This window comes from Scyliorhinus canicula, chromosome 16 (assembly GCF_902713615.1).
Source record: "Scyliorhinus canicula chromosome 16, sScyCan1.1, whole genome shotgun sequence".
Lineage (NCBI taxonomy): Eukaryota > Metazoa > Chordata > Chondrichthyes > Carcharhiniformes > Scyliorhinidae > Scyliorhinus > Scyliorhinus canicula.
Genome location: NC_052161.1, coordinates 84736087 through 84764040, shown reverse-complemented (window position 1 = coordinate 84764040; position 27954 = coordinate 84736087). Strand labels below are relative to the sequence as shown.

The following is a 27954-nucleotide window of genomic DNA, read 5'->3' as shown; positions in this document are numbered from 1 at the left end:
TCGCCACCTTCCGGTGCCTGTTCGGGTACACAGAGGGAGAATTCAGAATGTTCAATTCAGCTAACGTCTTTCGGGACTTGTGGGAGGAAACCGGAGCATCCGGAGGAAACACACGCAGACAAGGGGAGAACGTGCAGACTCCGCAAGGTCGGTGACCCAAGTTGGAAATCGAACCTGGGACCCGGGTGCTGTGAAGCAACAGTGCTAACCATTGTGCTACCATTGTTCTGCAAAGTTTTGATATTAAGTGCAAAATTTTCAATAAAAATATTTTCAAAAAACAAAATTTTCTCTAACTGGTTGGTCTTAGTTCAGTTTCTGATCAATGGTAACCACCAGGATGTTGATAGTGGGGGGAGTCAATGTTAGTGATGCCATTGAATGTCATGGAGGGGGGAGATGGTTAGATCCCATTTCTGTAGGGGATGGGCATTGTCTGGCAATTGTGTGGTGCAAATGTTACTCGCCCTGGTCAGGCCTAAGCCTGGATATTGTCCATATCTTGTTGCATTTGGACACGGACTGCTTCAGTGTCACGACTGGTGCTGAACATTGTGCAATCATCAGTGAAAATCCCCACTTGTGACCCTAACGTGCACTCACCCCATTAGCTGATGGGAGAGGGACAATAGGGGTGTTTGCAAAGGGGGCCAGAAGCAGGGCGCACAAATTGGTCAAGGGTGGGGGGCGGGGAGGGCAGGCAGCTGAGGAAGACCTGTTTTTACAGAATGACCTGGAACTCATTGCTTACAAGGGTGGGAGCAGAGATGATGCACAAATTCAGAGGAAAATGGGGACCATGGAGAGAGAGAGAAAGAGAGGGAAGGAGAGAGGGGGCGATAGGCAGGGAGAGAGAGAGAAAGAAAAGGGGAGATATAGACGGGGACAGAGAGAGAAAGAGAGGGGGAAGAGTGAGAGAGGGAAAGAGAGAGGGGGAGAGAGGGAGCGATAGATGAGAGAGAGAGGGAGAGATCAAGAAAGGGAGAGAGGGGGCAGGAGAGGAGGGGGAAAGAGAGAGGGGAGGGGGTGAGAGAGGAACAAGGAAAGAGATGGAAAGAGAGGGAGAGAATAATTGGGAGAGTGGGAGGTAGGGATAGAGAGAGGGAGAAAGAGGGGGGGGGAGAGAGAGAGAGAGAGTGGTAAGTAGGGAGAGAGGGAGACCGAGAGAAAAGGAAAGAGAGAAAGGGAAAGAGTGAGGGAGAGAGAGAGAGAACGAAACAGGGAGATAGAGAGACAGAAAAACAAAAAAATAGAGACACAAAGAGAGACAGAGAGGGAGAGACCCTGGCCATAGTGTCTTTGGGGAGCACAGTAAGAGTTCAGAGATATGTGTGTGTGTGTGTGTGTGGGGGGAGGTGGGGTGTATCATTAGGTCAGGGAGAGGCCGTTCCTTATCTGATCCCTCGCTGCTATTTCAGGGTGTGTTAGTTACTGCAGGACCCTGGGCTCTCCATAATGAGCCAGTGTTTAACACAAACGCAGCCAGAGGGTAATCGTCAATGTTTACACAGCGCACCAACCACCTCCCATTCTCCCTTCATCTCCCCCACATCACAAACACCCCCTCGCTCTACCCCACCCCCAGTCAGCATCTTCCCAAACTGCAACAACGTCACACCTGTCATTTACAGAGCACAATTCCTGCTGGATTTAACCTCCCCTGGTGTTTGGCCTGAGTGTTCATGGGGCAGATTGACCCCAGGAAACAGAGGGGGGACATTAGTGACAAGTTAGCAGCCACCCGGACAAAACGGTCGGTTGGAAGGAGCTTTCTAAAGTCGGAGAGACAGAGAGAGATAGAGAGAAAGAGAGAGAAGGAGACAGAAAGAGAGAGAGCGAACCAAAGAGAGAGAGACAGCAGCCAGAGAGAGACGGGGAGAAAGAGAGAGACAGACAGAGAGAGAGAGAGAGAGACCGCAGCCAGAGAGAGACGAAGAGAAAGAGAGAGACAGACAGAGAGAGAGAAACAGAGAGAAAGATAGAGAGAGTAAAAGAGTGATAGAGACAGAGGGAGCAATTCAATGGCTGCCTTGTGCTTAAGCGAGAGGCCAGAATTGAGCACTGTGCCAATGTGGTTGTGATCAAACCGGCCTGCTCCCGTTGGCTTCATTAGGATCTGACCTTTATGGCCAGAAACCAATAATCACCATTTAAGCCCGATCTCCACAACTAATGGTAGCTCTCTCACAGCCTCCTGTCATCTCACCCCCTCCCCAGCAAGTGGTCACGCTGATGCAGATTAGTAGTCCTTTTGAAAAATGTGAAGGCAAGGTAGCAGGGTGGCGCAGTGGTTAGCACTGCTGCCTCATAGCGCCAAGGTCCCAGGTTCGATCCCGGCTCTGGGGCACTGTCCGTGTGGAGTTTGCGCATTCTCCCCGAGTTTGCGTGAGTTTCGCCCCCACAACCCAAAGATGTGCAGGGTAGGTGGATTGGCCACGCTAAATTACCCCTTAATTAGTGAAAAAATGAATTGCGTACTCTAAATTTATTTTAAAAATGTGTAGCTGGCAGAAGGGCTTTTGTGGGGTCCCGAGGAGGTGAATAGCGAACTTCACTCCCAAGGATATGGGTTGCTGCACCAGTGCTCAGAGAGGGTGGATGAGCCATTAAGGGGCCAGCCTCAGTTGCGGGGGGATGGCGGGGGGTGGTGGCAGGAGAGAGGGGGTGGCCGTCTATGGCATGGCCTTGGGCTGGGCAGGAGGGAGGGGGAGATGGGTGTCCCATCACAGGTCCACCATGCCAACCCCTGGACCATGTGCAGCCCCAGCCCCTGCCCACCTTCCCATCCGGCCACCCGTACCCCCACTGACCACGGAGGCCTCTGGCCGCGTGGCTGAAGGTTATTACTAATTGGGAATTGGCAAACGTGGTTAAATGAGCACTTAACACATCCCAGGTTGATCCCAGTGGGCGAGCGTGCCATGGGAGTTATTGCCTCACATCTCAATCAGACTGTGATACCTGAACACTGCAGGAGGCAACATCACAGACGCAGCGGGCAACATCTGAACACCAAGGGGCCGGGCTCCTACACCGGGGGCATCTCCATGTCCAGAGGGTGGTGTATGCACCGGGCAGGGAACATGCTCCCTGTCCAGGTATCGTCATGTACAGGTGTCTGGGGAACATGATCTAGGGTCTGGTGACCAGGGCCCCACTGCAGCCTGGAGTGCGTCGGCACGGCGTGTCAATGGGAGCGGGGGGGGGGGAAGGAGCAATGGAGGGTCCCGGGGTGGAAAATACCACTGATTGTCAGACCCTCTCTAATACTGTACATATATTCCACGGGATGGACGATATCTTGGACCCCGCAGTACTTGCCCTAGTGGTGCTGCTGGTAGGCTAGGCGGCCAGAAGGCCCCACGCCACACCCTGAGGACCCGGCTGTCTGTCAGGCTTGGGAGGGACCCAGAGGGGGAGGCCCCAAAGGGCGGGGGGGGGGGGGGGGGGGGGGGTGATGATAACCCGCAGAAATCTATGTCTGACCCCTGCTCACACCCATCACGTGCATGTGATGTGCCCAGGATGGGGGGTTGGAGCAAGGGCCTCCCATGACGGAGGAGCTGGAGCATGGGGTTGGTGCGTGGCCCGCATTGGTCGAGACCAACAGAATTTAATGGTTTACAAGAGTGTCCCCAACTAATCCACTCTCCCTATGGTGCTGCCCCACGCTTCCCACCGCTCCCAGACCCTTCCCCCACCCTTACCCCCTACCCACCAGTGCCCTCTCAGTGATCTTCGACCTGCTTAGTCTTCCGTGCCCTACCGCTGTGTCCAGGTGTGTCCCCAGCATGGACATCACAAGTGGAGGCAGCCTGCTGCTTACCATGTTCTGTGCCCTTGATGCCCTTGGCGGGCACCATCTGGGGTCTCTGGGACCAGAGGGTCCCAGCGCACTTTCTGGCGGCACATTCCTAACCATGCCGCACTGTTCCGGGTACTGACTGCAAGAGACAGCATTATCTTTTTTTAATAAATTCAAAGTACCCAATTCATTTTTTCCAGTTAAGGGGCAATTTAGCGTGGCCAATCCGCCTACCCTGCACATTTTTGGGTTGTGGGGGCGAAACCCACGCAAACACGGGGAGAATGTGCAAACTCCACACGGACAGTGACCCAGAGCCAGGATCGAACCTGGGACCTCAGCGGCATGAGGCAGCAGTGCTAACCACTGCACCACCGAGCTGCTCTCAAGACACGGCATTATCAAGGGTGGAACTCGGGGGAGCTGGTGGCCACCGTCGCCACTCCATAGGATGACTCCGCGTTGACACCCAGCCCATAGGTTGGTGCCCATAGAGCCCTGGGGTTCACCTCGGGACAGATAGGGTTGAGCCCCTACTGCCCTAGTACCATCTGGCTCTGCCAGTCCTGGTGGCTCCCCGATGTCTGCACCACAGTGCCGACGCCACCGGCAATGCCCACCTACAACTGGGACCCCAGTGACCAGGACATGCTCTGCAAGGCCCACCTGGGACTGGGACATTCTCAAGATCAAGATCAAGCCTCATCAAGATCCACCTGGTACTGGGTGATGTCCCCCAGTGGCTGGGACATGTTGTCGAAACCCTCAGCCATGGCTGTCATGCAACAGGCTCTCCACTGCGGTCATCACCTTAGCAGTGTTGGCCTCAGTGCCACTCATTACCGGCACCATCTCCTGTCCCTGTCACCTCTGGGACTCCTCCAATAGGCTGTGGACCTGCTGACCTCTCCCTCTGAATGTCCCAGCCGCTCCCTAATGTCTGCATCAGCTCCGGGTAAACCTGGTCCACGGGCTCGGCATCAGGCTGGGACCCAGCTGGGTCCTGGGATCCAGCATCCCTCCCTGACTGCTGTCTCGACCGGGGATTCCTGCCTCCGCTTAATGTATATCTGCAGCAGCGTGGTGCTCACCAGATTGTGCCCCAGAAGCCTGTCCACTACTATCACCCACCATGTAGGTGTGTGTCTCTGCGCTGGTAGAGGGTGGGGATGACAGCTGTACTGTGACTGTCATGGTAGCATCCTCAGAGCCCACCTCCAATGAGTTCTCTTGGGAGTGGGGTGGGCCACCCCAAATGGGCCAGTGCCATTGGCTGCAGGTCCGGCGGGAGGGGGGGCCCGGTATCACAGTGGTTAGCACTGTTGATTCACAACGCCAGGGTCTCAGGTTGAATTCCCAGCTCGGGTCACTGTCTGTGTGGAGTCTGCACGTTCTCCCCATATCTGCGTGGGTTTCCTCCGGGTGTTCCGGTTTCCTTCCAAAGTCCAAAGATGTGCTGTTAGGTAATTTGGACATTCTGAATTCTCCCTCAGTATACCTGAACAGGCCCCGGAATGTGGCAACTGGGGGCTTTGCATGGTAACTTCATTGCAGTGTTAATGTAAGCCTACTTGTAGCAATAGTAAAGACTATAAAAAAGAATGGACATGTGGTCAATGGGAGAGATGGGTCAGTCGGTATGTCATCAACAACCCATGTTTGGCAGGTCATCTGGGTGGGGGCCGATGGATCTTCACCTGTGCACCGACCTCTATGGTGGTCACTGCTTCATCCTCGGCCAACTTCGCGACCTCCAGGCTCCGTTCCTCATAGGGGGTGAGTACTCTGATGTAAGGCACCCTGCCGCCCGTTTGGGCCCTCTCCCATCGATTATGGGCCAACTTCTCCTGCAGGGACACAGTGGGGGTATCGTTAGCCGCATGCGTGTTACTCGCAGGAGGGGCAGGGAGAGGGGCTTTGGGGCTGTGGAACGGGGCTTGGGGAGATGGGCCATATTGGGGGGGGGGTAGGGAGCATGGGGATGGGATTGTGGAGGGGGGGGGTGCAGTTGGGGGTCCAGTGCAAACTCTCCCGAGCGGCCGATGGAGGTCGTTGACCTTCTTGCGGCGATGGGTTCTGGTCCTCTGGGTCACGCTCCCCGAGCTGACCGCTGCCACTTTACCCAGGGGGCAGTGGTTGCCTTGTGGCTGACCCTCCGAGACCCTCGGGTGAACAGGGTCTCCGTCTGGCCTCCACCACATCCAGCGGTCCAGTTGGCGTCACAAAAGCATGGGGCTGGTTCACTCAGCAGCACGGCTGCGAGCTGTGTGGGGTTGGCTGTGTGGGGTTGGCTGTGTAGGATTGCTGCACTCCCTTGTTAGCAGGGGGCTGGCGAGCGGGGTCCTGGTGAATCAGTCGGCGGGGCCATGATTTGCGGTGATAAGCTTGTGGGGCCTCGTTAAGTGAATCATAGAATTTACAGTGCAGAAGGAGGCCATTTGGCCCATCGAGTCTGCACTGGCTCTTGGAAAGAGCACCCTACCCAAGCCCCCACCTCCACCCCATCCCCACAACCCAGCATCCCCACCCAACACTAAGGGCAATTTTGGACACTAAGGAAAATCTGGCATGACCAATCCACCTAACCTGCACATCTTTGGACTGTGGGAGGAAACTGGAGCATCCGGAGGAAACCCACGCAGACATGGGGAGAACGTGCAGACTCCGCACTGACAGTGCCCCAAGCTGGGAATCGAACCTGGGACCCTGGAGCTGTGAAGCAATTGTGCTAACCACTGTACTACCGTGGGCCTATTAACGTTTTACAGCAGTGACGGCCTCACTGGGCCAAGCGTCAGGAAGCTAGCAGCATTTCCTGCTCGCTACCACACTTAGAAACCTTATGGTTAAATCACGCCCAGAGAGTGAGCAATAGAGGCAGAGAGAAATTTAGAGAGAGCAAGACGGACAGAGCGGGTGAGACAGACAGAGACGCAGAGAAAGAGAGGGATAGTAGAAAGACACACAGAGAGAAAGACATGTATAGAGCGAGGGATAGAGAGAGAGACGACAGAGGGAGACAGAGAAAAGACACAAAGAGGGAAATACAGAGAGCAAGAGAGAGAGAAAGATAGAGCGAGAGAGAGAGAGAAAGATAGAGGGGGTGATTCTCCGAGCCCCGCCCCGAGCCGGAGAATCGCCGCAACCACGCCATGACGCCGGCACGCGATTCTTTGAGGTGTGGTGAATTGGCGCCATTTGCACCGTCGCGTTTGGCGTGGCGCTGGCTGCGGGTCACTGGATTCTCCGGCCCGGATGGGCCGAGCGGCCATCCCGATGTGACAGGGTCCTGCTAGCGTCATTCACCCATGGTCGCTGCCGGTGGGAACTCTGCTGGAACGATCGGGGCGCGGCCTGTGGGAGGGGAGGGGGGCTCCTTCACCGGGGGGGGGGGCCTCCGAAGGGGTCTGGCCCGCGATCGGGGACCACCGCGCCGGCCTCTTTCCCCCCCCCCCCCCCCCCCCGGGCCTACTTTCCGCCGCGGCCGGCCCCTGAACACCGACCAAGTGTTGGGTCGGGGCTGGCGCGTGCAACAAGTTCCCCGCGCATGTGCAGGATAAGGAGGCTGGGGCGACGTAAACCGCTCCAGCGCCGTGCTGGCCTCCTGTGGGGGCCAGAATCGGTTGTGCCCGAGCCCTGTTCGCGCCATCGTGAAACGCGACGGCGTTCACGACGGCACGGACACTTGACCTCAATATCGGAGAATTGCCCCCAGAGAGGGATAGAGAGACAGAATGAGAGAGAGGGATAGAGAGACAGAATGAGAGAGAGGGATAGAGAGACAGAATGAGAGAGAGGGATAGAGAGACAGAATGAGAGAGGGGGATAGAGAGACAGAATGAGAGAGAGGGATAGAGAGACAGAATGAGAGAGAGTGAGAGAGATACAAAGAGAGATAGAGAGAAACAGTCAGAGAGAGGGCTAGAAAGAGACAGAGAGAGACAGGCAGAATCAAAGAGGGAGAGGGATAGAGTCAGAGGGACAGAGTGAGATAGAAAGAGCCAGAGAGAAACAGGGAGATACAAAGAGAGAGAGAAAAAGTGACACAGAGACAGACAGAGAATGTGACAGAGAGAGAAAGGGAGAGACAGAGAGGGAGACAGACAGAATCAAACAGGGAGAGAGAGAGGCAGTTTTGATTTGAGAGAACGATTAGAGAGAAAGAGAGATATTAACAGAAGAGAGAGAGGTCAACTGAGGAGAGAGGCAGAGAATCAGAAAGAGAGATAGATAGAAAAAGAGAGTGACATAAGAGAGAGAAGCAGAGATAGACGGAGCTGAGAGACAGAGAGAGAGAGGCGTAGAGACAGAGGGAGCCAGAGACAGAGACAGAGAAAGTCAGAGAGAAAGAGTGAAAGAGAAAGGGAGAGAGAAAGATAGGTGGGAGAGAGATCGAAAGCGAACGAGCGAGAGTCAGAGAGACCAAAAGAGAAAGAGTGAGAGACAGCGGAGAGACAGAGAGGGAGAGAGAGGGGGACAGGGAGGAAGGGATTTAGACCAAAGGGAGAGGGAGAAATGAAGGGACAGGGAGAGAGAAAAAGAGAAACATACAGAGAGAGAGAGGGAGTTAGTGGGAGTCAGATAGATCGAGGTTTAGGGAGGGAATTCCAGAGTATAGGGGTGCCCCAGGTAGCTGAAGGCACGGGAGCCAATGGGGGAGCGATGGGAATCGGAGGATGCTCGAGAGACCAGAATTGGAGGAGCGCAGAGATCATCTCAGAGGGTTATAGAAGGTTAGATAGGGAGGGGTGTAGGGGCTGGAGGAGGTTACAGAGATAGGGAGGGGTGTAGGGGCTGGAGGAGGTTACAGAGATAGGGAGGGGTGTAGGGGCTGAGAAGGTTACAGAGATAGGGAGGGGTGTAGGGGCTGGAGGAGGTTACAGAGATAGGGAGGGGTGTAGGGGCTGGAGAAGGTTACAGAGATAGGGAGGGGTGTAGGGGCTGGAGGAGGTTACCGAGATAGGGAGGGGTGTAGGGGCTGGAGGAGGTAACTGAGATAGGGAGGGGTGTAGGGGCTGAGAAGGTTACAGAGATAGGGAGGGGTGTTGGGGCTGGAGGAGGTAACTGAGATAGGGAGGGGTGTAGGGCTGGAGGAGGTTACAGAGATAGGGAGGGGTGTAGGGGCTGAGAAGGTTACAGAGATAGGGAGGGGTGTAGGGGCTGAGAAGGTTACAGAGATAGGGAGAGGTGTAGGGGCTGAGAAGGTTACAGAGATAGGGAGAGGTGTAGGGGCTGAGAAGGTTACAGAGATAGGGAGGGGTGTACGGGCTGGAGGAGGTTACAGAGATAGGGAGGGATGTAGGGGCTGGAGGAGGTTACAGAGTAAGGGAGGGGTGTAGGAGTGCTGGAGGTTACAGAAATAGGGAGGGATGTAGGGGCTGGAGGTGGTTACAGAGATAGGGAGGGGTGTAGGAGTGATGGAGGTTACAGAGATAGGGAGGGGTGTAGGGGCTGGAGGAGGTTACAGAGATAGGGAGGGGTGTAGGGGTTGGAGGTGGTTACAGAGATAGGGAGGGGTATAGGGACTGGAGGTGGTTACAGAGATAGGGAGGGATGTAGGCCGGAGGAGGTTACAGAGGTAGGGAGGGGTGCAGGGGGCTGGAGGAGGTTACAGAGATAGGGAGGGGCATAGGGGCTGGAGGAGGTTACAGAGAAAGGGAGGGGTGTAGGGGCTGGAGGAGGTTACAGAGATAGGGAGGGGTGTAGGGGTTGAGAAGGTTACAGAGATAGGGAGGGATGTAGGGGCTGGAGGAGGTTACAGAGATAGGGAGGGGTGTAGGAGGTTGGAGGAGGTTGCAGAGATAGGGAGGGGTGTAGGAGGTTACAGAGATAGGGAAGGGTGTAGGGTCTGGAGGTGGTTACAGAGATAGGGAGAGGTGTAGGGGCTGGAGGAGGTTACAGAGATAGGGAGGGGTGTAGGGGCTGGAGGTGCTGACAGAGATAGGGAAGGGTGTAGGGTCTGGAGGTGGTTACAGAGATAGGGAGGGGTGTAGGGGCTGGAGGAGGTTACAGAGATAGGGAGGGGTGTAGGGACTGGGGCAGGTTCCAGAGATAGGGAGGGGTGTAGGGGCTGGAGGAGGTTACAGAGATGGGGAGGGGTGTAGGGGGCTGAGAAGGTTACAGAGATAGGGAGGGGTGTAGGGGCTGGAGGAGGTTACAGAGATAGGGAGGGGTGTAGGGGCTGGAGGAGGTTACAGAGATAGGGAGAGGTGTAGGGGCTGGAGGAGGTTACAGGGATAGGGAGGGGTGTAGGGGCTGGAGGAGGTTACAGAGATAGGGAGGGGTGTAGGGGCTGGAGGAGGTTACAGAGATAGGGAGGGGTGTAGGGACTGGAGGAGGTTACAGAGATAGGGAGAGGTGTAGGGGTTGAGAAGGTTACAGAGATAGGGAGGGATGTAGGGGCTGGAGGAGGTTACAGAGATAGGGAGGGGTGTAGGAGGTTACAGAGACAGGGAGGGTTGTAGGGGCTCGAGGAGGTTACAGGGATAGGGAGGGGTGTAGGGGTTGGAGGAGGTTGCAGAGATAGGGAGGGGTGTAGGGGCTGGAGGAGGTTACAGAGATAGGGAGGGGTGTAGGAGGTTACAGAGATAGGGAGGGTTGTAGGGGCTCGAGGAGGTTACAGGGATAGGGAGGGGTGTAGGGGTTGGAGGAGGTTGCAGAGATAGGGAGGGGTGTAGGAGGTTACAGAGATAGGGAGGGTTGTAGGGGCTCGAGGAGGTTACAGAGATAGGGAGGGGTGTAGGGGTTGGAGGAGGTTGCAGAGATAGGGAGGGGTGTAGGGGCTGGAGGTGCTGACAGAGATAGGGAAGGGTGTAGGGTCTGGAGGTGGTTACAGAGATAGGGAGGGGTGTAGGGGCTGGAGGAGGTTACAGAGATAGGGAGGGGTGTAGGGACTGGGGCAGGTTACAGAGATAGGGAGGGGTGTAGGGGCTGGAGGAGGTTACAGAGATGGGGAGGGGTGTAGGGGGCTGAGAAGTTTACAGAGATAGGGAGGGGTGTAGGGGCTGGAGGAGGTTACAGAGATAGGGAGGGGTGTAGGGGCTGGAGGAGGTTACAGAGATAGGGAGAGGTGTAGGGGCTGGAGGAGGTTACAGGGATAGGGAGGGGTGTAGGGGCTGGAGGAGGTTACAGAGATAGGGAGGGGTGTAGGGGCTGGAGGAGGTTACAGAGATAGGGAGGGGTGTAGGGACTGGAGGAGGTTACAGAGATAGGGAGAGGTGTAGGGGCTGGAGGAGGTTACAGGGATAGGGAGGGGTGTAGGGGCTGGAGGAGGTTACAGAGATAGGGAGGGGTGTAGGGGGCTGAGAAGGTTACAGAGATAGGGAGGGGTGTAGGGGCTGGAGAAGGTTACAGAGATAGGGAGGGGTGTAGGGGCTGGAGGAGGTTACAGAGATAGGGAGGGGTGTAGGGGCTGGAGGAGGTTACAGAGATAGGGAGGGGTGTAGGGGCTGGAGGTGCTGACAGAGATAGGGAGGGGTGTAGGGGCTGGAGGAGGTTACAGAGATAGGGAGGGGGTAGGGGCTGGAGGAGGTTACAGAGATAGGGAGGGGTGTAGGGGCTGGAGGTGCTGACAGAGATAGGGAGGGTGTAGGGAGCTGGAGGAGGTTACAGAGATAGGGAGGGGGTAGGGGCTGGAGGAGGTTACAGAGATAGGGAGGGGTGTAGGGGCTGGAGGTGCTGACAGAGATAGGGAGGGTGTAGGGAGCTGGAGGAGGTTACAGAGATAGGGAGGGGGTAAGGGCTGGAGGAGGTTACAGAGATAGGGAGGGGTGTAGGGGCTGGAGGTGCTGACAGAGATAGGGAGGGGGTGTTGAGCGGTTTCAGAACACATAGGTTGAATTCAGGAGTTGGTAGAAGAGGTCCAGTGTGGGTCAGCGATCACGGTGGGGGGGGGGGGGGGGGGGGGGGGGGGGGGGGCATGGGGTCAAATGGATCTGGGTGATCTCAGGTTGACAGAAGATAGAATGTGAACGCTCCCTGAACAATCTGAGCATCTCAAACCTTTCAGAGCCAGACATCCCTCAGGCAACCAATTGAATGGAGCAACTCCCCTTCATCAGAACATTTAAACCCTGGTATCTGTGGACAGAAGGAGTGTGAGAGAGAAAAACAGAGAGACAGTGGGAGAGACAGAGAGAGAGAGTAAGACAGGGAGGGAGAGAGACAGAGAGAGGGACAGAAAGACCGAGAGAGGGGCGAAGAGACGGAGAGCGGGACAGAGAGAGAGTGAGACAGAGAGGGAGAGAGACAGAAAGAGAGGGTGAGACAGAGAGGGAGAGAGAGACAGAGAGAACATCAGAGAGGCAGACAGATACATAGAGAAAGAGATAGAAAGAGGGACAGAAAGACAGAGTGTAGGACGGAGAGAGACAGACAGAGAGTACGAGAGAGCGACTTGAGAGCTGGAGAGAGAGAGAGACAGAAGGTGAGTCAGTGTGACATAGAGGGATACAGAGAGTGAAAGACGGAGTGTGTCGAGGGACAGTGAGGGCAAGCGAAAGAGAGGCAGCGACAGAGAGAGAGACAGCGGGAGAGAGATAGACAGAGAGACATAGAGAGACAAAGAGGTCAGCAGGCAGAGAAATACAGAAAGGCAGATAGAGGAATAGAGAGTGAGAGACAGAGAGCGAGAGAGATCGAGAGAGAAAGGAGCGTCTGAGTGAAACGGAGAGAGAGACAGAAGAAAGTAAGAGACAGAGAGCGACGAAGAGAGAGAGAGAGAGACAGAAAAGGTATTGGGATTGACGATGCACGCTCAGAGCACCACCTCCCTTCTCCTTTTCATTCTGTTCCCTCTATCCCAGGGGCATAGGCTGACGATCCAGGAGAAGGATCAGTTATTGAAAAGTCACAACTGGTTCCGTGCCAATCTCCCTGGACTTGATGCCAAGGGGCAGCCGTTACCAAGAGCAGCAGATATGAATCTACTCGTGAGTAGTCTGGCTGGGTGCAAACAGGGGAATTGATAACGCGGAGCGCACAGCTTCAGAATTAGAGGGTCACTCCTACTGTAGACGGATAGGAGAGGAGATGTCTTCCCTCAGAGGTTGGTTAGTCTGTGCAAATCTCACCCCCCAAGCAGCAGTACTGGGGGCTGGCGTCACTGAATATATTAAAAGCTGGGTAAGCCAGATATTTGATCAACAAGGGAGACGAGGGTAGTGAGTTCTGTACTGTCAGAGGGTCAGTACTGAGGGAGTGCCGCACTGTTGGAGGGTCAGTACTGAGGGAGCGCCGCACTGTCGGAGGGTCAGTACTGAGGGAGAGCTGCACTGTCAGAGGGCCAGTACTGAGGGAGTGCAGCACTGTCAGAGGGTCAGTACTGAGGGAGTGCCACAGTGTCAGAGGGTCAGTACTGAGGGAGTGCTGCACTGTCAGAGGGTCAGTACCGGGGGAGCGCTGCACTGTCACAGGGTCAGTACTGAGGGAGCGCTGCACTGTCGGAGGATCAGTACTGACGGAGTGCCGCACTGTCAGAGGGTCAGTACTGAGGGAGTGCCGCACTGTCAGAGGGTCAGTACCGAGGGAGTGCCGCACTGTCAGAGGGTCAGTACTGAGGGAGTGCCACACTGTCGGAGGGTCAGTACTGAGGGAGTGCTGCACTGTCAGAGGGTCAGTACTGAGGGAGAGCTGCACTGTCAGAGGGCCAGTACTGAGGGGGTCCCGCACTGTCAGAGGGTCAGTACTGAGAGGGTGCCACACTGCCTGAGGGTCAGTACTGAGGGAGTGCCGCACTGTCAGAGGGTCAGTACTGAGGGAGTGCCGCACTGTCAGAGGGTCAGTACTGAGGGAGTGCTGCACTGTCAGAGGGTCAGTACTGAGGGAGTGCCGCACTGTCAGAGGGTCAGTACTGAGGGAGTGCTGCACTGTGGGAGGGTCAGTACTGAGGGAGAGCCGCACTGTCGGAGGGTCAGTATTGAGGGAGACTCGCTCTGTCTGATGGATTGTTTGCTGTTCTCTAACTCCCTCGCCCTCTTGATCTCTCCTGCACAGGAATGGGACGAGGATTTGGAGGCGATCGCACAGGAGATGGCTGACAGATGCAACACTTCTTTTGATTATCGAGACTGTCAGTCCTATGAGATCTGGAGAGGGAAGGTGGCACGGACATTTGAGCTGGCCAACCTCGGCCAAAACATCCTGGTCTACAAGAAGAGTGAGCGAGGGAGGGAGGGGGAGAGGGAGGGAGTGAGGGGGAGGAGGAGGAGGAGGTGGAGAGGGATGGGAGAGGGAGGAACGGAGGAGAGTGGGAGAAGGAGGGAGAGGGAGGAGAAGAGGGAGGGAGGGGGAAGGAGAGAAAGGGAGGGGGAGAGGAAGAGGGAGGGAGGGAGAGAGAGGGAAGGGGAGAGGAAGAGGGAGGAAGGAGGAGAGGAAGAGGGAGGGAGGGGGGAGATGGAGGGAGGGGGAGAGGAAGAGGGAGGGAGGGGAAGGAGAGAAAGGGAGGGGGAGAGGAAGAGGGAGGGAGGGGGAGAGGAAGAGGGAGGGAGGGGGAGAGGGAGAGAGAGAGAGAGGGAAGGGGAGAGGAAGAGGGAGGGGGGAGAGGGAGGGAGGGGGAGAGGAAGGAGGGAGGGGAGAGGGAGGGGGAGGGAGGGGAGAGGGAGGGAGGGGAGAGTGGGAGAGGGAGAGGGAAGGAGGGGGCGAGGAAGGGGGAGGGAGGGGGAGAGGAAGAGGGAGGGAGGGGGAGAGGAAGAGGGAGGGAGAGAGGGGGAGAGGGAGGGAGGGAGGGAGAGGGAGAGGATTGGAGGGATGTAAGGGGGTGGGTCACTTTGGGAGAGAGTGAGAAAAAAATTGAGGGGGAGGAGGAGAGAGGGAGAGAGAGAGATTGAGAGAGCAACAGAGAGAAAGAGAGAGAGAGGGACATAAATAGAGAAAGAGGGTCAGAGAGAGACCGAGAGAGAGTTGGACAGAAAAAGAGTGAGCAAGGGATAGAGACACAATGAGAGAGACAGACAGAGCGAAAGGGAGAGTCAGAGAAAGACAGACAGACAGGAACAGAGAGAGAGATAGAGAGTCAGAGAGAGATACAAATAGAGACAGCGAGAGAGAGCGAGAATCAGGGAGAGACCGACAGGAACAGAGAGACAGCAACAGAGACAGGGAGAGAGCTAGAGAGAGACAGACAGAGACAGAGACAGGCGGACCGAGAGGAACAGAGAGACAGAGAGAGAGAGACAGCAACAGAGACTGAAAGAGAGAGAGCGAGAGAGACGGACCAACAGGAACAAAGAGACAGAAAGAGCGACAGCAACAGAGACAGAAAGAGAGACATTGAGAGAGGGACAGAGAGAGACAGCAACAGAGATAGAGAGAGAGAAATACAGCAACAGGGACAGAAAGAGAGACATTGAGAGAGGGACAGAGAGAGAGACAGCAACAGAGATAGAGAGAGAGAAATACGGCAACAGGGACAGAAAGAGAGACAGAGAGGGACAGAGACAGAGTGAGATAGACAGGAACAATGAAACTGACATTGAGACTCTTATGTGTAACAGTGTTGTCAGACTGTGTGATATGGTGTTGTAGGGACTGATCTCTCACTCTGTTGCCTGGGGTTTGACTATCTCCTTTCTCACCCTCCCTCCCACACCAAACTCCAGACCTCACAGGTACAGCTCTGGACGTGAGCTCGGCTATGAATAAGACGTACTCGATGCTAGCTTACTATAATTACAGTAACACACAGTGTACATCACATCCAGCGCTCTGCGACTCAGTCACACAGGTATGTGTCTGCCTACAGTATCTCCCATCGGGTACAGAGACAGCATGAGGGACCCCTGTAAAGAGGGAGTCATTCGTTCTCCGCCAGCGACCCTGACGAATCATTCCTCTTCATTGACAGATGGTGTGGAGTAAAACGCAGAAACTTGGATGCGCCATGGGGAAAAACTGCACCTACCTCGTCTGCAATTATCACCCCCAGTGAGTATGTCTGCTTTGGCTGTCACAGACATTATTGCCCTCTCCCTCTCTCTTGCGCACTGCTGTATCTAAGCAGATTACCACATCGCTAGCTGTGGGATCTTGCTGTAAGTATGCACATTCCCTGCATTGCCAGAACATACTCCCTGTTATGTATTTTCTTTTGTTCCCTTTTCTTCCCATGTACTTAATGATCTGTTGAGCTGCTTGCAGAAAAATACTTTTCACTGTACCTCGGTTCACGTGACAATAAACAAATCCAATCTGATCCAATGGGGAGGAAAGGTGCAGCGTGCAGGGGAATGGGAGTGGCCGTGAGAGCGGTCGAGGTTACCTCACTGTACAGTCACTAACATTTTTGCCTTTCCTCATTCGCTGTTCACCCCCCCCCCCTCCCTCTCCCAGGGGAAACGAGGTGGAGTTCCTGCCTGCCACTGGTTGGCACAAGAAGCAGTTTGCCCAGCCCGGTGTGCCCTGTACCAAATGCGACACAGGCAGAGGATGGTGTTGGGACAAGTTATGCGGTGAGTATCTGCCTGCTGTACCTGTCCTGGGAGTGTTTGATGGGGACAGTGTAGAGGGAGCTTTACTCTGTATCTAACCCCGTGCTGTACCTGTCCTGGGAGAGTTTGATGGGGACAGTGTAGATGGAGCTTTACTCTGTATCTAACCCTGTGCTGTACCTGTCCTGGGAGTGTTTGATGGGGACAGTGTAGAGGGAGCTTTACTCTGTATCTAACCCCGTGCTGTACCTGTCCTGGGAGTGTTTAATGAGGACAATCTAGAGGGAGCTTTACTCTGTATCTAACCCCATGCTGTACCTGTCCTGGGAGTGTTTAATGAGGACAATGTAGAGGGAGCTTTACTCTGTATCTAACCCCGTGCTGTACCTGTCCTGGGAGTGTTTGATGGGGACAGTGTAGAGGGAGCTTTACTCTGTATCTAACCCCATGCTGTACCTGTCCTGGGAGTGTTTAATGAGGACAATGTAGAGGGAGCTTTACTCTGTATCTAACCTTGTGCTGTACCTGTCCTGGGAGTGTTTGATGGGGACGGTGTAGAGGGAGCTTTACTCTGTATCTAACCCCGTGCTGTACTTGTTCTGAAAGTGTGTGATGGGGACAGTATAGAGGGAGCTTTACTCTGTATCTAACCCTGTGCTGTACGTGTTCTGAGAGTGTTTGATAGGACAGTGTAGAGGGAGCTTTACTCTATATCTAACCCCGTGCTGTACATGTCCTGGGAGTGTTTGATGGGGACAGTGTAGAGGGAACTTTACTCTGTATCTAACCCCGTGCTGTACCTGCCCTGGGAGTGTTTGATGGGGACAGTGTAGAGGGAGCTTTACTCTGTATCTAACCCCGTGCTGTACCTGTCCTGGGAGTGTTTGATGGGGACAGTGTAGAGGGTGCTTTACTCTGTATCTAACCCCGTGCTGTACCTGTCCTGGGAGTGTTTGATGGGGACAGTGTAGAGGGTGCTTTACTCTGTATCTAACCCCGTGCTGTACCTGTCCTGGGAGTGTTTGATGGGGACAGTGTAGAGGGGAGCTTTACTCTGTATCTAACCCCGTGCTGTACCTGTCCTGGGAGTGTTTGATGGGAACAGTGTAGAGGGAGCTTTACTCTGTATCTAACCCAGTGCTGTATCTGTCCTGGGAGTGTTTGATGGGGACAGTGTAGAGGGAGCTTTACTCTGTATCTAACCCAGTGCTGTATCTGTCCTGGGAGTGTTTGATGGGGACAGTGTAGAGGGAGCTTTACTCTGTATCTAACCCCGTGCTGTACCTGTCCTGGGAGTGTGGGAACCGGATTAATCAACCTTTCTGCTCTGTAATGATGTGATATTTTTTATTCACAATCTCCTTTCAATTTATCGCAGTTCGCAACCTGACATCTGATGAAGGCCTGAATGCCAGTAAGTGTGTTTATTAATTTAGCAAGTTCTAGTTAATATGCGTTTGTCAACGTAGAATGTTGGTCAACACAGTGAGTGAAAGGTTATCGGCGGGGGGGGGGGGGGGGGGCTAGGCAGGGTTGTGAGGTTGATGTTACAATGAGATTAGCCAGGATCTTAGTGAATGGCAGAGAGCAGGCCTGAGTGGGCGTCTGGCCTACTCATGCTCCTAACTCTCACAGTCGTACCGGGTCATGGAACCCTCACGCAAGTCGTGGGGTCAATCTCGGCCTCTGACTGAGTTGGACGAGGGCCAAAGGTGTGAGCTGTCGCTAGGCTCGGTCCAGACGTTTATTTACCATTCCTCATTGTCCTTCGGGAAGGTGGCGGGTAGGCTGCCATCTTGAGCCAGGGTGAGCTGCCATCTTTAACCGCTGCAGTGTTCCGACATGTGAGGATCCCAAGAATTTGTCAGACTGCAAGGGAAGACCACTAAACCACAGGAGCCACTGACCAATAGGTAACTGTTTAAGTCAAACAACCTTTAATTTCAACATAGAATTAACCACTTAACACCAAAGAAGTACCTTCACATTTAACAGTTCAAACATTTCTTAAATAAAAGGAGAAAGTAAACTTTAATTCACTATCGACACCTGCCTACTGTATATTCCAATAAAGCAACTCAATACAGTTCAAATGCTACTGATAAATAAAGTTAGCAATCGGGGTTACTTGCTTCTCTGTTCTGACTTTTGGAGGAGAGACTCTGGCCGGAGATCTCTGGCCATTGGGATTCCCTTTTCCTGCTGGCAGTGCACTCCTGCAGGATTCCTAACAGCGTGGGGTGACTTCAATGAGAAATCCCATTGACAAGCTATGGGAGGATAGAAGCCCATCGCCAGCAAACTATCTTGTCGGACACTTCTGTTCAGCTTAAAATCCTGGAGCAGGCCACCAAACTGCAGATAGACCTGGCTTCTCCTCTGATTGACATCATCCCTATCCCGAGCATTAGGCGTTCTTCAGTCTCCACCCACTAAGATGTCCCATGGCTTACTTAGCTAGAGCTAAATGCAATCCCTCATAAATTATCGACACCCCAGAGATCTTCCAAAATCAAAAAAAAGTCCCATCAGCCATCTCTCTGTAAACAAGTAAATGGTTAAAGTCAATGATGACCTCACCTTTATCGCCCCATAATCACAGCTTTAGCAAATACATACTGCCTGCGTGTATTTAAAAAAATATATTTTCAGAAAATATTTTATTGAACATTTGTAATTTTCAGTTTAACACATTAACATTTCTTAAAAGGAAAACCCATGTGGGCGATGCACGCAAAAAACCTAAAAAACAATGTCCCCTACTGCCCTCGCTCTATTCCCCAACTATCCGTATACTGAGTTCCCTGTCCTTATCTAACACTGCCATGCCTCCTAGTTTCTTCCCCCCCCTACCCCACCGTTACTGCTGACATTCAATTTTCTTTGAAGAAGTCGATGAACAGCTGCCATCTCTGGCCGAGCCCCTGAGTTGATCCTCTCAAGGCGAACGTGATTTTTTTTCCAGGCTGAGAAACCCTGTCATTTTGCTGACCCACACATCCGACTTCGGGAGCTCCAAGTCCCTCCATCCCAGCAAAATCCGTCTCCGGGGCACCAGGGAGGAGAAGGTCAGGACAATGGCCTCCCTCACCCCCTTGGCCCCCGGATCATCCGATACCGCAAATATTGCCAGTTCTGGACTCGGGGTTACCCTCCCTTCCAGGACTTCTGACATAACGCCCACAAATCCCTGCCAGAATCCCCTCAATTTCGGACAGGCCCAGAACATATGTACATGGTTAGCCGGGCTACCCCCACACCACCCACATCTATCCTCCACAACCTCAAAGAACCTACTCATCCGGGTTGCCGTCATGTGAGCCCTGTGGACCACTTTGAATTGAATCAGGCTAAGTCTGGCACAGGACGAGGATGAATTCACTCTCTTCAAGGCTTTTCCCCACTTTTCCATTTCCAGCTCTTTTCCCAGCTCCTCTTCCCACTTCTGCTTCAACTCCGTGATCGGGGGCCCCTCCCACTCCTTGTATATCTCCAAAATCCTCCCCTCTCCAACCCCCATTTTTGACATCACCTTATCCTGTAGTCCCCTCAGGGGGAGGCGAGGGAAGCTTGGAACCTGCCTCCGGACAAAGTCCTGGACCTGAAGGTATCCAAACCCATTCCCGCCCGGTAGCTCAAGCTTCTCTAGTGCGTTCAAAGTCGGAAAGCCCTCCTGGATAAATAAATCCCTAAATCTCTCGATCCCTGCCTGCTACCACCTCCTGAAGCCCCCATCCAGCCTCCCTGGGACAAACCGGTGATTGTTACAAATCGGAGACCACACTGACCCTCCCCCCCCCCCCCCCCCCCCCCCCCCCTCCAATCCCTTGTGCTGCCGCCAATGCCCCCACACCCTTAGGGCTGCCGCCACCACAGGGCTTGTAGAGTACCGAGCTGGCGGGAACGGCAGGGGCGCCATTAGTAAAGCCTCCAAACTCCTACCCTTGCAGAATGCCGCTTCCACTCGCTTCCAGGCCGACCCCTCCCCCACTACCTGACCATCGATATGTTGGCCGCCCAGTAATAATTAATAAAGCTCGGGCGGGCTAGCCCCCCCTCTCCGCGACCCCACTTCAGGAGTGCCCTCTTTACTCTCGGGGTTTTCCCCGCCCACACAAAACCTGTAATCGCCACTTCTATTTTCTAAAAAAAACCTTTGGGACAAAAGTCGGAAGGCATTGAAAAAAGAAAAGCAGGTTTGGGAGGACTGTCATCTTCACCATCTGGACCCTTCCCGCTAGCGTCAGCGGGAGCATGTCTCATCTGTGGAAACCCCTTTTCATTTGGTCGACCTTTTTTATATATTTAGAGTGCCCAATTCATTTTTGCCAATTGAGGGGCAATTTAGCATGGCTTCAATGGGAAATCCCATTAGCTAGCTGCGGGAAGATCGAATCCCGCTGCCAACAAACCCACGGGTAGGGGTGCGCTACCAGCGGGAAAAGGGAAACCCAATGATCGGAGAATTCCAGCAAATATCTGTCACAATTTCCTACATTAATCATAGTAGGTACACCCACGGCGCTGTTAGGGAAGGAGTTCCAGGAATCGGACCCAGCGACAGTGAATGATCGGCCGATATATTTCCCAGTCGGTATGGTGTTTGTGGGGCTCGGAGGGGGAAATTGCAGGCAGTGGGTCTTCCCCACGTGTATGCTCTCGCTCTCCCTCCCATCCCTTGTTCTTTAGACAGTAGAGGTGGCAGGTTTGGAAGGTGCTGTCGAACATTCCCACTCTGTGCGATATGTTGGAATCTCACCCACTGTCTCCATGTGAAGAGAGATTTGATCAAAGCTTCCTCTTTTGCAGCCTGTGCCATCACGACCTGTGAGGCAGGGGGGACAGTCAATGGCTGCACCTGTCAGTGTCCCCCTCATCGCCTGGGCAACCGCTGCGAATGTGAGTGCCCGAAAATGTCACCGTCCCATCCTCTCTAAACTGTACCTCAGAGATACTCCCTCCCTCAGTTTCACTCTCTCTCTGTCTCTATGTGTGTCTCCCCTCTCTGTCTCTCTTGCTCACCCTTTCTCTCTGTCTGCATCTCTCTCACAATCTTTCTGTTTTCCTCTCTCTATTTCTCTGCCCATCTCTCTCTCTCTTTGTCTCTCTTCCGGTTTCTTTTCCTCTCTGTCTCATTCCCTGTCTTTGTCGCTCACCCTCTCTCCGTCTTTGTTTCTCTCACCCTCCCACTGTGTGTGTCTTTCTCTCTGTCATTCTCTGACTTTCTGTCTCTATTTCTCTATCCATCTCTCTGCATGTCTGTTTCACTACCTCTCTCCATCACTCTCTCTGTCTCACTCATTCGGACTCTTTCTCTGTCTCCCTGTGTCTCTGTCTTGTCTCTGCCTCTCTCTGTCTCTTGTCTGTCTCCCTCTCTCACTTTGTGTCTCTTTCTGCCTGCCTCCCTTTGTCTCTCCCCCGCTCTGTCTTTCTGTCTCTCACCCTCTCTGTCTTCCATTCGGACCCTCCATTAATCCACTTGTCTCTCCAACTCTCTCCCTCCATCCCTGACTCTCTTTCTGTTTCCTGTATCACTGCGTGAGTATGTGTGAGTGAGTGTGTATATGTTCGTGAGTGTTGATGTGTGTGAGTGAGTGTGTGTGATTGTGTTCGCGATTGTGAGTATGTGTGAGCGAGTGAGAGGGGCGCCATTAGTAAAGCCTCCAAACTCCTACCCTTGCAGAATGCCGCTTCCACTCGCTTCCAGGCCGACCCCTCCCCCACTACCTGACCATCGATATGTTGGCCGCCCAGTAATAATTAATAAAGCTCGGGCGGGCTAGCCCCCCCTCTCCGCGACCCCACTTCAGGAGTGCCCTCTTTACTCTCGGGGTTTTCCCCGCCCACACAAAACCTGTAATCGCCACTTCTATTTTCTAAAAAAAACCTTTGGGACAAAAGTCGGAAGGCATTGAAAAAAGAAAAGCAGGTTTGGGAGGACTGTCATCTTCACCATCTGGACCCTTCCCGCTAGCGTCAGCGGGAGCATGTCTCATCTGTGGAAACCCCTTTTCATTTGGTCGACCTTTTTTATATATTTAGAGTGCCCAATTCATTTTTGCCAATTGAGGGGCAATTTAGCATGGCTTCAATGGGAAATCCCATTAGCTAGCTGCGGGAAGATCGAATCCCGCTGCCAACAAACCCACGGGTAGGGGTGCGCTACCAGCGGGAAAAGGGAAACCCAATGATCGGAGAATTCCAGCAAATATCTGTCACAATTTCCTACATTAATCATAGTAGGTACACCCACGGCGCTGTTAGGGAAGGAGTTCCAGGAATCGGACCCAGCGACAGTGAATGATCGGCCGATATATTTCCCAGTTGGGATGGTGTTTGTGGGGCTCGGAGGGGGAAATTGCAGGCAGTGGGTCTTCCCCACGTGTATGCTCTCGCTCTCCCTCCCATCCCTTGTTCTTTAGACAGTAGAGGTGGCAGGTTTGGAAGGTGCTGTTGAACATTCCCACTCTGTGCGATATGTTGGAATCTCACCCACTGTCTCCATGTGAAGAGAGATTTGATCAAAGCTTCCTCTTTTGCAGCCTGTGCCATCACGACCTGTGAGGCAGGGGGGACGGTCAATGGCTGCACCTGTCAGTGTCCCCCTCATCGCCTGGGCAACCGCTGCGAATGTGAGTGCCCGAAAATGTCACCGTCCCATCCTCTCTAAACTGTACCTCAGAGATACTCCCTCCCTCAGTTTCACTCTCTCTCTGTCTCTATGTGTGTCTCCCCTCTCTGTCTCTCTTGCTCGCCCTTTCTCTCTGTCTGCATCTCTCTCACAATCTTTCTGTTTTCCTCTCTCTATTTCTCTGCCCATCTCTCTCTCTCTTTGTCTCTCTTCCGGTTTCTTTTCCTCTCTGTCTCATTCCCTGTCTTTGTCGCTCACCCTCTCTCCGTCTTTGTTTCTCTCACCCTCCCACTGTGTGTGTCTTTCTCTCTGTCATTCTCTGACTTTCTGTCTCTATTTCTCTATCCATCTCTCTGCATGTCTGTTTCACTACCTCTCTCCATCACTCTCTCTGTCTCACTCATTCGGACTCTTTCTCTGTCTCCCTGTGTCTCTGTCTTGTCTCTGCCTCTCTCTGTCTCTTGTCTGTCTCCCTCTCTCACTTTGTGTCTCTTTCTGCCTGCCTCCCTTTGTCTCTCCCCCGCTCTGTCTTTCTGTCTCTCACCCTCTCTGTCTTCCATTCGGACCCTCCATTAATCCACTTGTCTCTCCAACTCTCTCCCTCCATCCCTGACTCTCTTTCTGTTTCCTGTATCACTGCGTGAGTATGTGTGAGTGAGTGTGTATATGTTCGTGAGTGTTGATGTGTGTGAGTGAGTGTGTGTGATTGTGTTCGCGATTGTGAGTATGTGTGAGCGAGTGAGAGATGTGTGAGTGTGTGAGAGAGAGCGTGTGTGTGAGTGAGATGTGTGTGTGTGAGTAGATGAGAGAGTGAGAAGTGTGTGAGTGAGTTTGAGGAGTGTGTGAGTGAGTTTGAGGAGTGTGTGAGTGAGTTTGAGGAGTGTGTGAGTGAGTTTGAGGAGTGTGTGAGTTTGAGGTGTGTGTGAGTGAGTTTGAGGTGTGTGTGAGTGAGTTTGAGGAGTGTGTGTGAGTTTGAGGTGTGTGTGTGTGTGAGTTTGAGGTGTGTGTGAGTGAGTTTGAGGTGTGTGTCAGTGAGTTTGAGGTGTGTGTCAGTGAGTTTGAGGTGTGTGTGAGTGAGTTTGAGGTGTGTGTCAGTGAGTTTGAGGTGTGTGTGAGTGAGTTTGAGGTGTGTGTGAGTGAGTTTGAGGTGTGTGTGAGTGAGTTTGAGGTGTGTGTGAGTGAGTTTGAGGTGTGTGTGTATCTCTCCCAGTGTCTAAAAGCAAATTACTGTGGATGCTGGATTGCCGGATGCTGGATTGCCGGATGCTGGATTGCCGGATGCCGATGCTCAGCATTGACAAAGAGTCATCGGACTCAAAACGTTTTCTCTCCCTACAGATGCTACCAGACCTGCTGAGATTTTCCAGCATTTTCTCTTTCGTCTCCCAGTGTCTAACCGTATTTACATCTCTCTCTCTCCCTCCAACAGCACCCTGCCGCAACGCTGCGACCTGCTCCGGTTTGTGTGTGTGTGTGAATGAGATTGTGTGAGGTGTGTGTGAGTGAGGGAGAGTGTGTGGGAGGGAGAGTGCGTGTGAGTGAGTGAGTGTGTATGTGTGAGTGTGTGTGAGTGTGAGGTATGTGTGAGTGAGGGTGTGAGTGAGAGCGTGTGAGTGTGAGAGTGTGTGAGTGGGTGTTTGAGTGTGAAGTGGTGTGTGTCTGAGGTGTGTGAGTGAGAGGTGTGTGCGAGGTGTGAGTGAGTGTGAGGAGTGGGTGTGAGGTGTGTGTGTGAGTGTGAGTAAGTGTGTGTGTGAATGTGCGGTGTGTATGTGTGAGGTGTGATCTGTGTGTGTGAGTGTGAGGTGTGAGGTGTGTGTGTGAGGTGAGTGTGTGTGAATGTGAGGTGTGTATGTGTGAGGTGTGAGTGTGAGCTGTGTGTGAGAGTGTGAGGTGAGTGTGTGAGGTGAGTGTGTGTGTGAATGTGAGGTGTGTATGTGTGAGTGTGAGCTGTGTGTGTGAGTGTGAGGTGTGTGAGTGGGTGTGACGTGTGTGAGTGACAGTGAGATATGTGAGTGTGTGTGAGATGTGTGCGTGTGGTGAGGTGTGTGTGTGAGTGTGTAAGTGAGTGTGAGTGTTTGTATTTCTCCCAGTGTCTAACTGTACTCACTGCTCTCTCTCCGCTCTCCCTCCAACAGCACCCTGCCGCAATGCTGCGACCTGCTCCGGTCTGGGGTTCAGCTCTTGCTACAACCTCTACATCTTTGAAAGTTGCCCCTTGCTGTGCCGACGCTGCAGTAAGTCAATGTTACAACTGAATCTTCCTTGTGAGGCCTAAGTGCCTGAGAAAAGCCTTCCGCAAGCCCTGAGGATTGGCCTCGACTACAGATTGGGATCCAATATCCAGGCTGTCAGCATGATGCAAAGGACCTGGACAGGATGTGGAGGATTCCCAGGGACTCGGGGAGTTTGTTGAGGCAGTGAGAAGTTGGGATATTTCCCCCCACCTTAGAGCAGAGAAGGCTTGGAGGGAGATTAAATAAATGGAGGTACTTTTTAATCAGGAGGGTTTTCGACAGAATAAATAGCAGCGGATTCTATCGGAGGGAAGACGAGGAGCTAAAAAGAAACACAGATTGAAGAGAATCTTCGGGGCAGGAGGCTGAGGATGATGGTCGAAGATTGTTATTGTGACTGGAAGCCTGTGCCCAGTGGTGTTGTTCAGGGACCGGTGCTGAGCTCTGGCTGTGTTTGCGTACATTAATGATCCAGACGGGAATGTGGGGGATATGATCAGTAAGCTTTCAGATGACACGAAAATTGATGATGTAGCAAATCGCGAGGAGGAACTCCTTTGATTACAGGATGATATGGACGAGCTGATCAGACGGGCGGGACAGTGGCAAATACAATTTAACCCTGAAAAGTGTGAGGTGATGCATTTCGGGAGGTCTAACAAGGCCAGGGAATCCACAATGAACAGTAGGGTGCTGGGACAGAGGACCAGAGGGACCTTGGGGTGCATGTCCACAGATCCCTGAAGGCAGCAGGACAGGTAGATATAGTGGTTAAGAGGCCATATGGCATACTTACCTTTATTAGCCGAGGCACAGAATATAATCGCAGGGAGGTTATGATGGGAGCTGTATAAAACCCTGGTTCGGCCACAGCTAGAGTACTATGCGCAGTTCTCGGCGCCACACTATAGGATGTGATTGCACTGGAGAAGATGTAGAGGAGATTCACCAGGATGTTGCCTGGGATGGAGCGTTTCAGCTGTGAAGGACGGTCGGATAGGCTGGGATTGTTTTCTTTAGAGCAGAGGGGGGACCTGATCGAGGTGTCCAAAATAATGAGGCACATGGCTAGGGTAGAGAGAAACATTTCCCCTTAGTAGAGGGATCAGTAACTGGGCAAGGGGAGGGGGGGGGCATAGATTTAAGGTAAGGGAGCAGGAGATTTAGAGGGGGATTTGAGGAGAAACGTTCTCACCCAGAGGGTGGTGGGAATCTGGAACTCGCTGTCTGAAAGGGAGGTAGAAACGGGAATCCTCACAACACTGAAGAGGCGTTTAGATGAGCACTTGAAACACCACAGCGTACAAGGCAATGGGGCAAGTGCTGGAATATGGGATTGGAATAGATGGGCACTTGATTGCCGGCCCAGACACGATAGGCCAAAAGGCCTCTTTCATGTTGTAAAAACTCTATGACTCGCAGACTGTAATCGGTAAAAGAACGTGAGGGCAAGGCAAGGAGGAATATTTTCGACGGAGTGAGTTGTCACGTTCAGGGGCGCATTTGCCCCAAAGGGGCGTCGGAAACAGATGCAGGTCACGTAGCTAATGCCTCTTAACTTTTCTTTGTTGCAGGTGAGAAACCCAGCCCGGACCTGGATTGGTGGCAGCTCAGTTAGGTGTAAACGTGAAAGAGGTCGGCCCTGTTCGCGATGGGGGAGGCCGTGTGTCAGGTCTGGCGGATTATTGCATACCATGATGTCCGCAGGCTTTACACCACGCCAAAAGTGCTGAGCTAAGCCCGATCTTGACCGAAGCAGCCCCCTGCAAGACTCGGCCGGGATCAGGCTAACTTCGCCTGCCTTTCCTGCAAATCTGCTCTGTCATCGAAATTGCGAATTATCCTTTTTCTCTTTCATCTGAATAAATAAAAGAAATTCTGTTTGCATCAAGCTAAGTTTGTGGACCTTGCTTTCAAACACGTTGTCACTTGTCGTTACACATTCAGCCCCCCTCTTGAGTCTGGTTCTCATTCAGCCCCTCGGGCCTGTGACACAGAAACAGGAGGAGGCCCATTCAGCCCCTCTCAAGCCTCTTACACAGGAACAAGAGGAGGCCCATTCAGCCTCCCTCTTGAGGCCTGTAACACGGGATCAGAAGGAGCCTATTCGACCTCCCTCTTGAGGCCTGTTATGTAGGAACAGTAGGTCCATTTAGCCTCCTTCTCGAGTCTATTACACAAGAACAGGAGAAAGCCTATTCAGCCTCCCTCTCGAGCCTGTGACATGGAAAAAGGAGGTCCATTCAGCCCCACTCTTGAGTTTCTGTTACAGGAACAGTAGGAGTCCCATTAAGCCTCCCTCTCGAGTCTGTGACAGAAACAGGAGAAGGCCCATTCAGCCACTTTTGAGCATGTGACACAGGAACAGGTGGAAGCCCATTCAGCTCTTCTCTAGTCTGTTACACAAGAACATTGTCTACATTGACTTTAGCAAAGCCTTTGACGAGGTATCGCATGGTAGGTTGTTGAATAAGGTTAAATCTCACAGGGGTCCAGGATGAGATAGCCAATTGGATACAAAATTGGCTTGACCGCAGAAGACATAGGGTAGTTGTTGAGGGTTGTTTTTCAAACTGGAGGGCTGTGACCAACGGTGTGCCTCAGGGATTGGTGCTGGGTTCACTGTTATTTGTTATTTATATTAATGATTTGGATGAGAATTTAGGCTGCATGGTTAGTAAGTTTGCAGATGATACCAAGTTTGGTTGCACAGTGGACAGTGAAGAAGGTTATCTAGGATTACAATGGGACCTTGATCAATTGGGCCAGTGGGCTGATGAATGGCAGATGGAGTTTAATTTAGATAAATGTGAGGTGATGCATTTTGGTCGATCGAATCGGGGTAGGACCTACTCAGTT

General features: G+C 53.1%; 1 protein-coding gene across 1 annotated transcript; it reads left to right on the top strand.

Moving 5' to 3' along the window:
- The first annotated feature begins 94 nt into the window (after positions 1–94).
- LOC119950905 (peptidase inhibitor 16-like) lies at positions 95–26986 on the top strand. Its single transcript, XM_038773822.1, has 10 exons — positions 95–147; positions 12610–12735; positions 13799–13961; positions 15403–15527; positions 15648–15727; positions 16133–16251; positions 17609–17644; positions 22773–22862; positions 24997–25095; positions 26670–26986. Exons 2-10 carry the CDS (start codon positions 12724–12726, stop codon positions 26711–26713), a joined length of 768 nt encoding a protein of 255 aa, XP_038629750.1. The 5' UTR covers positions 95–147; positions 12610–12723; the 3' UTR covers positions 26714–26986.
- Positions 26987–27954: the final 968 nt, after the last annotated feature.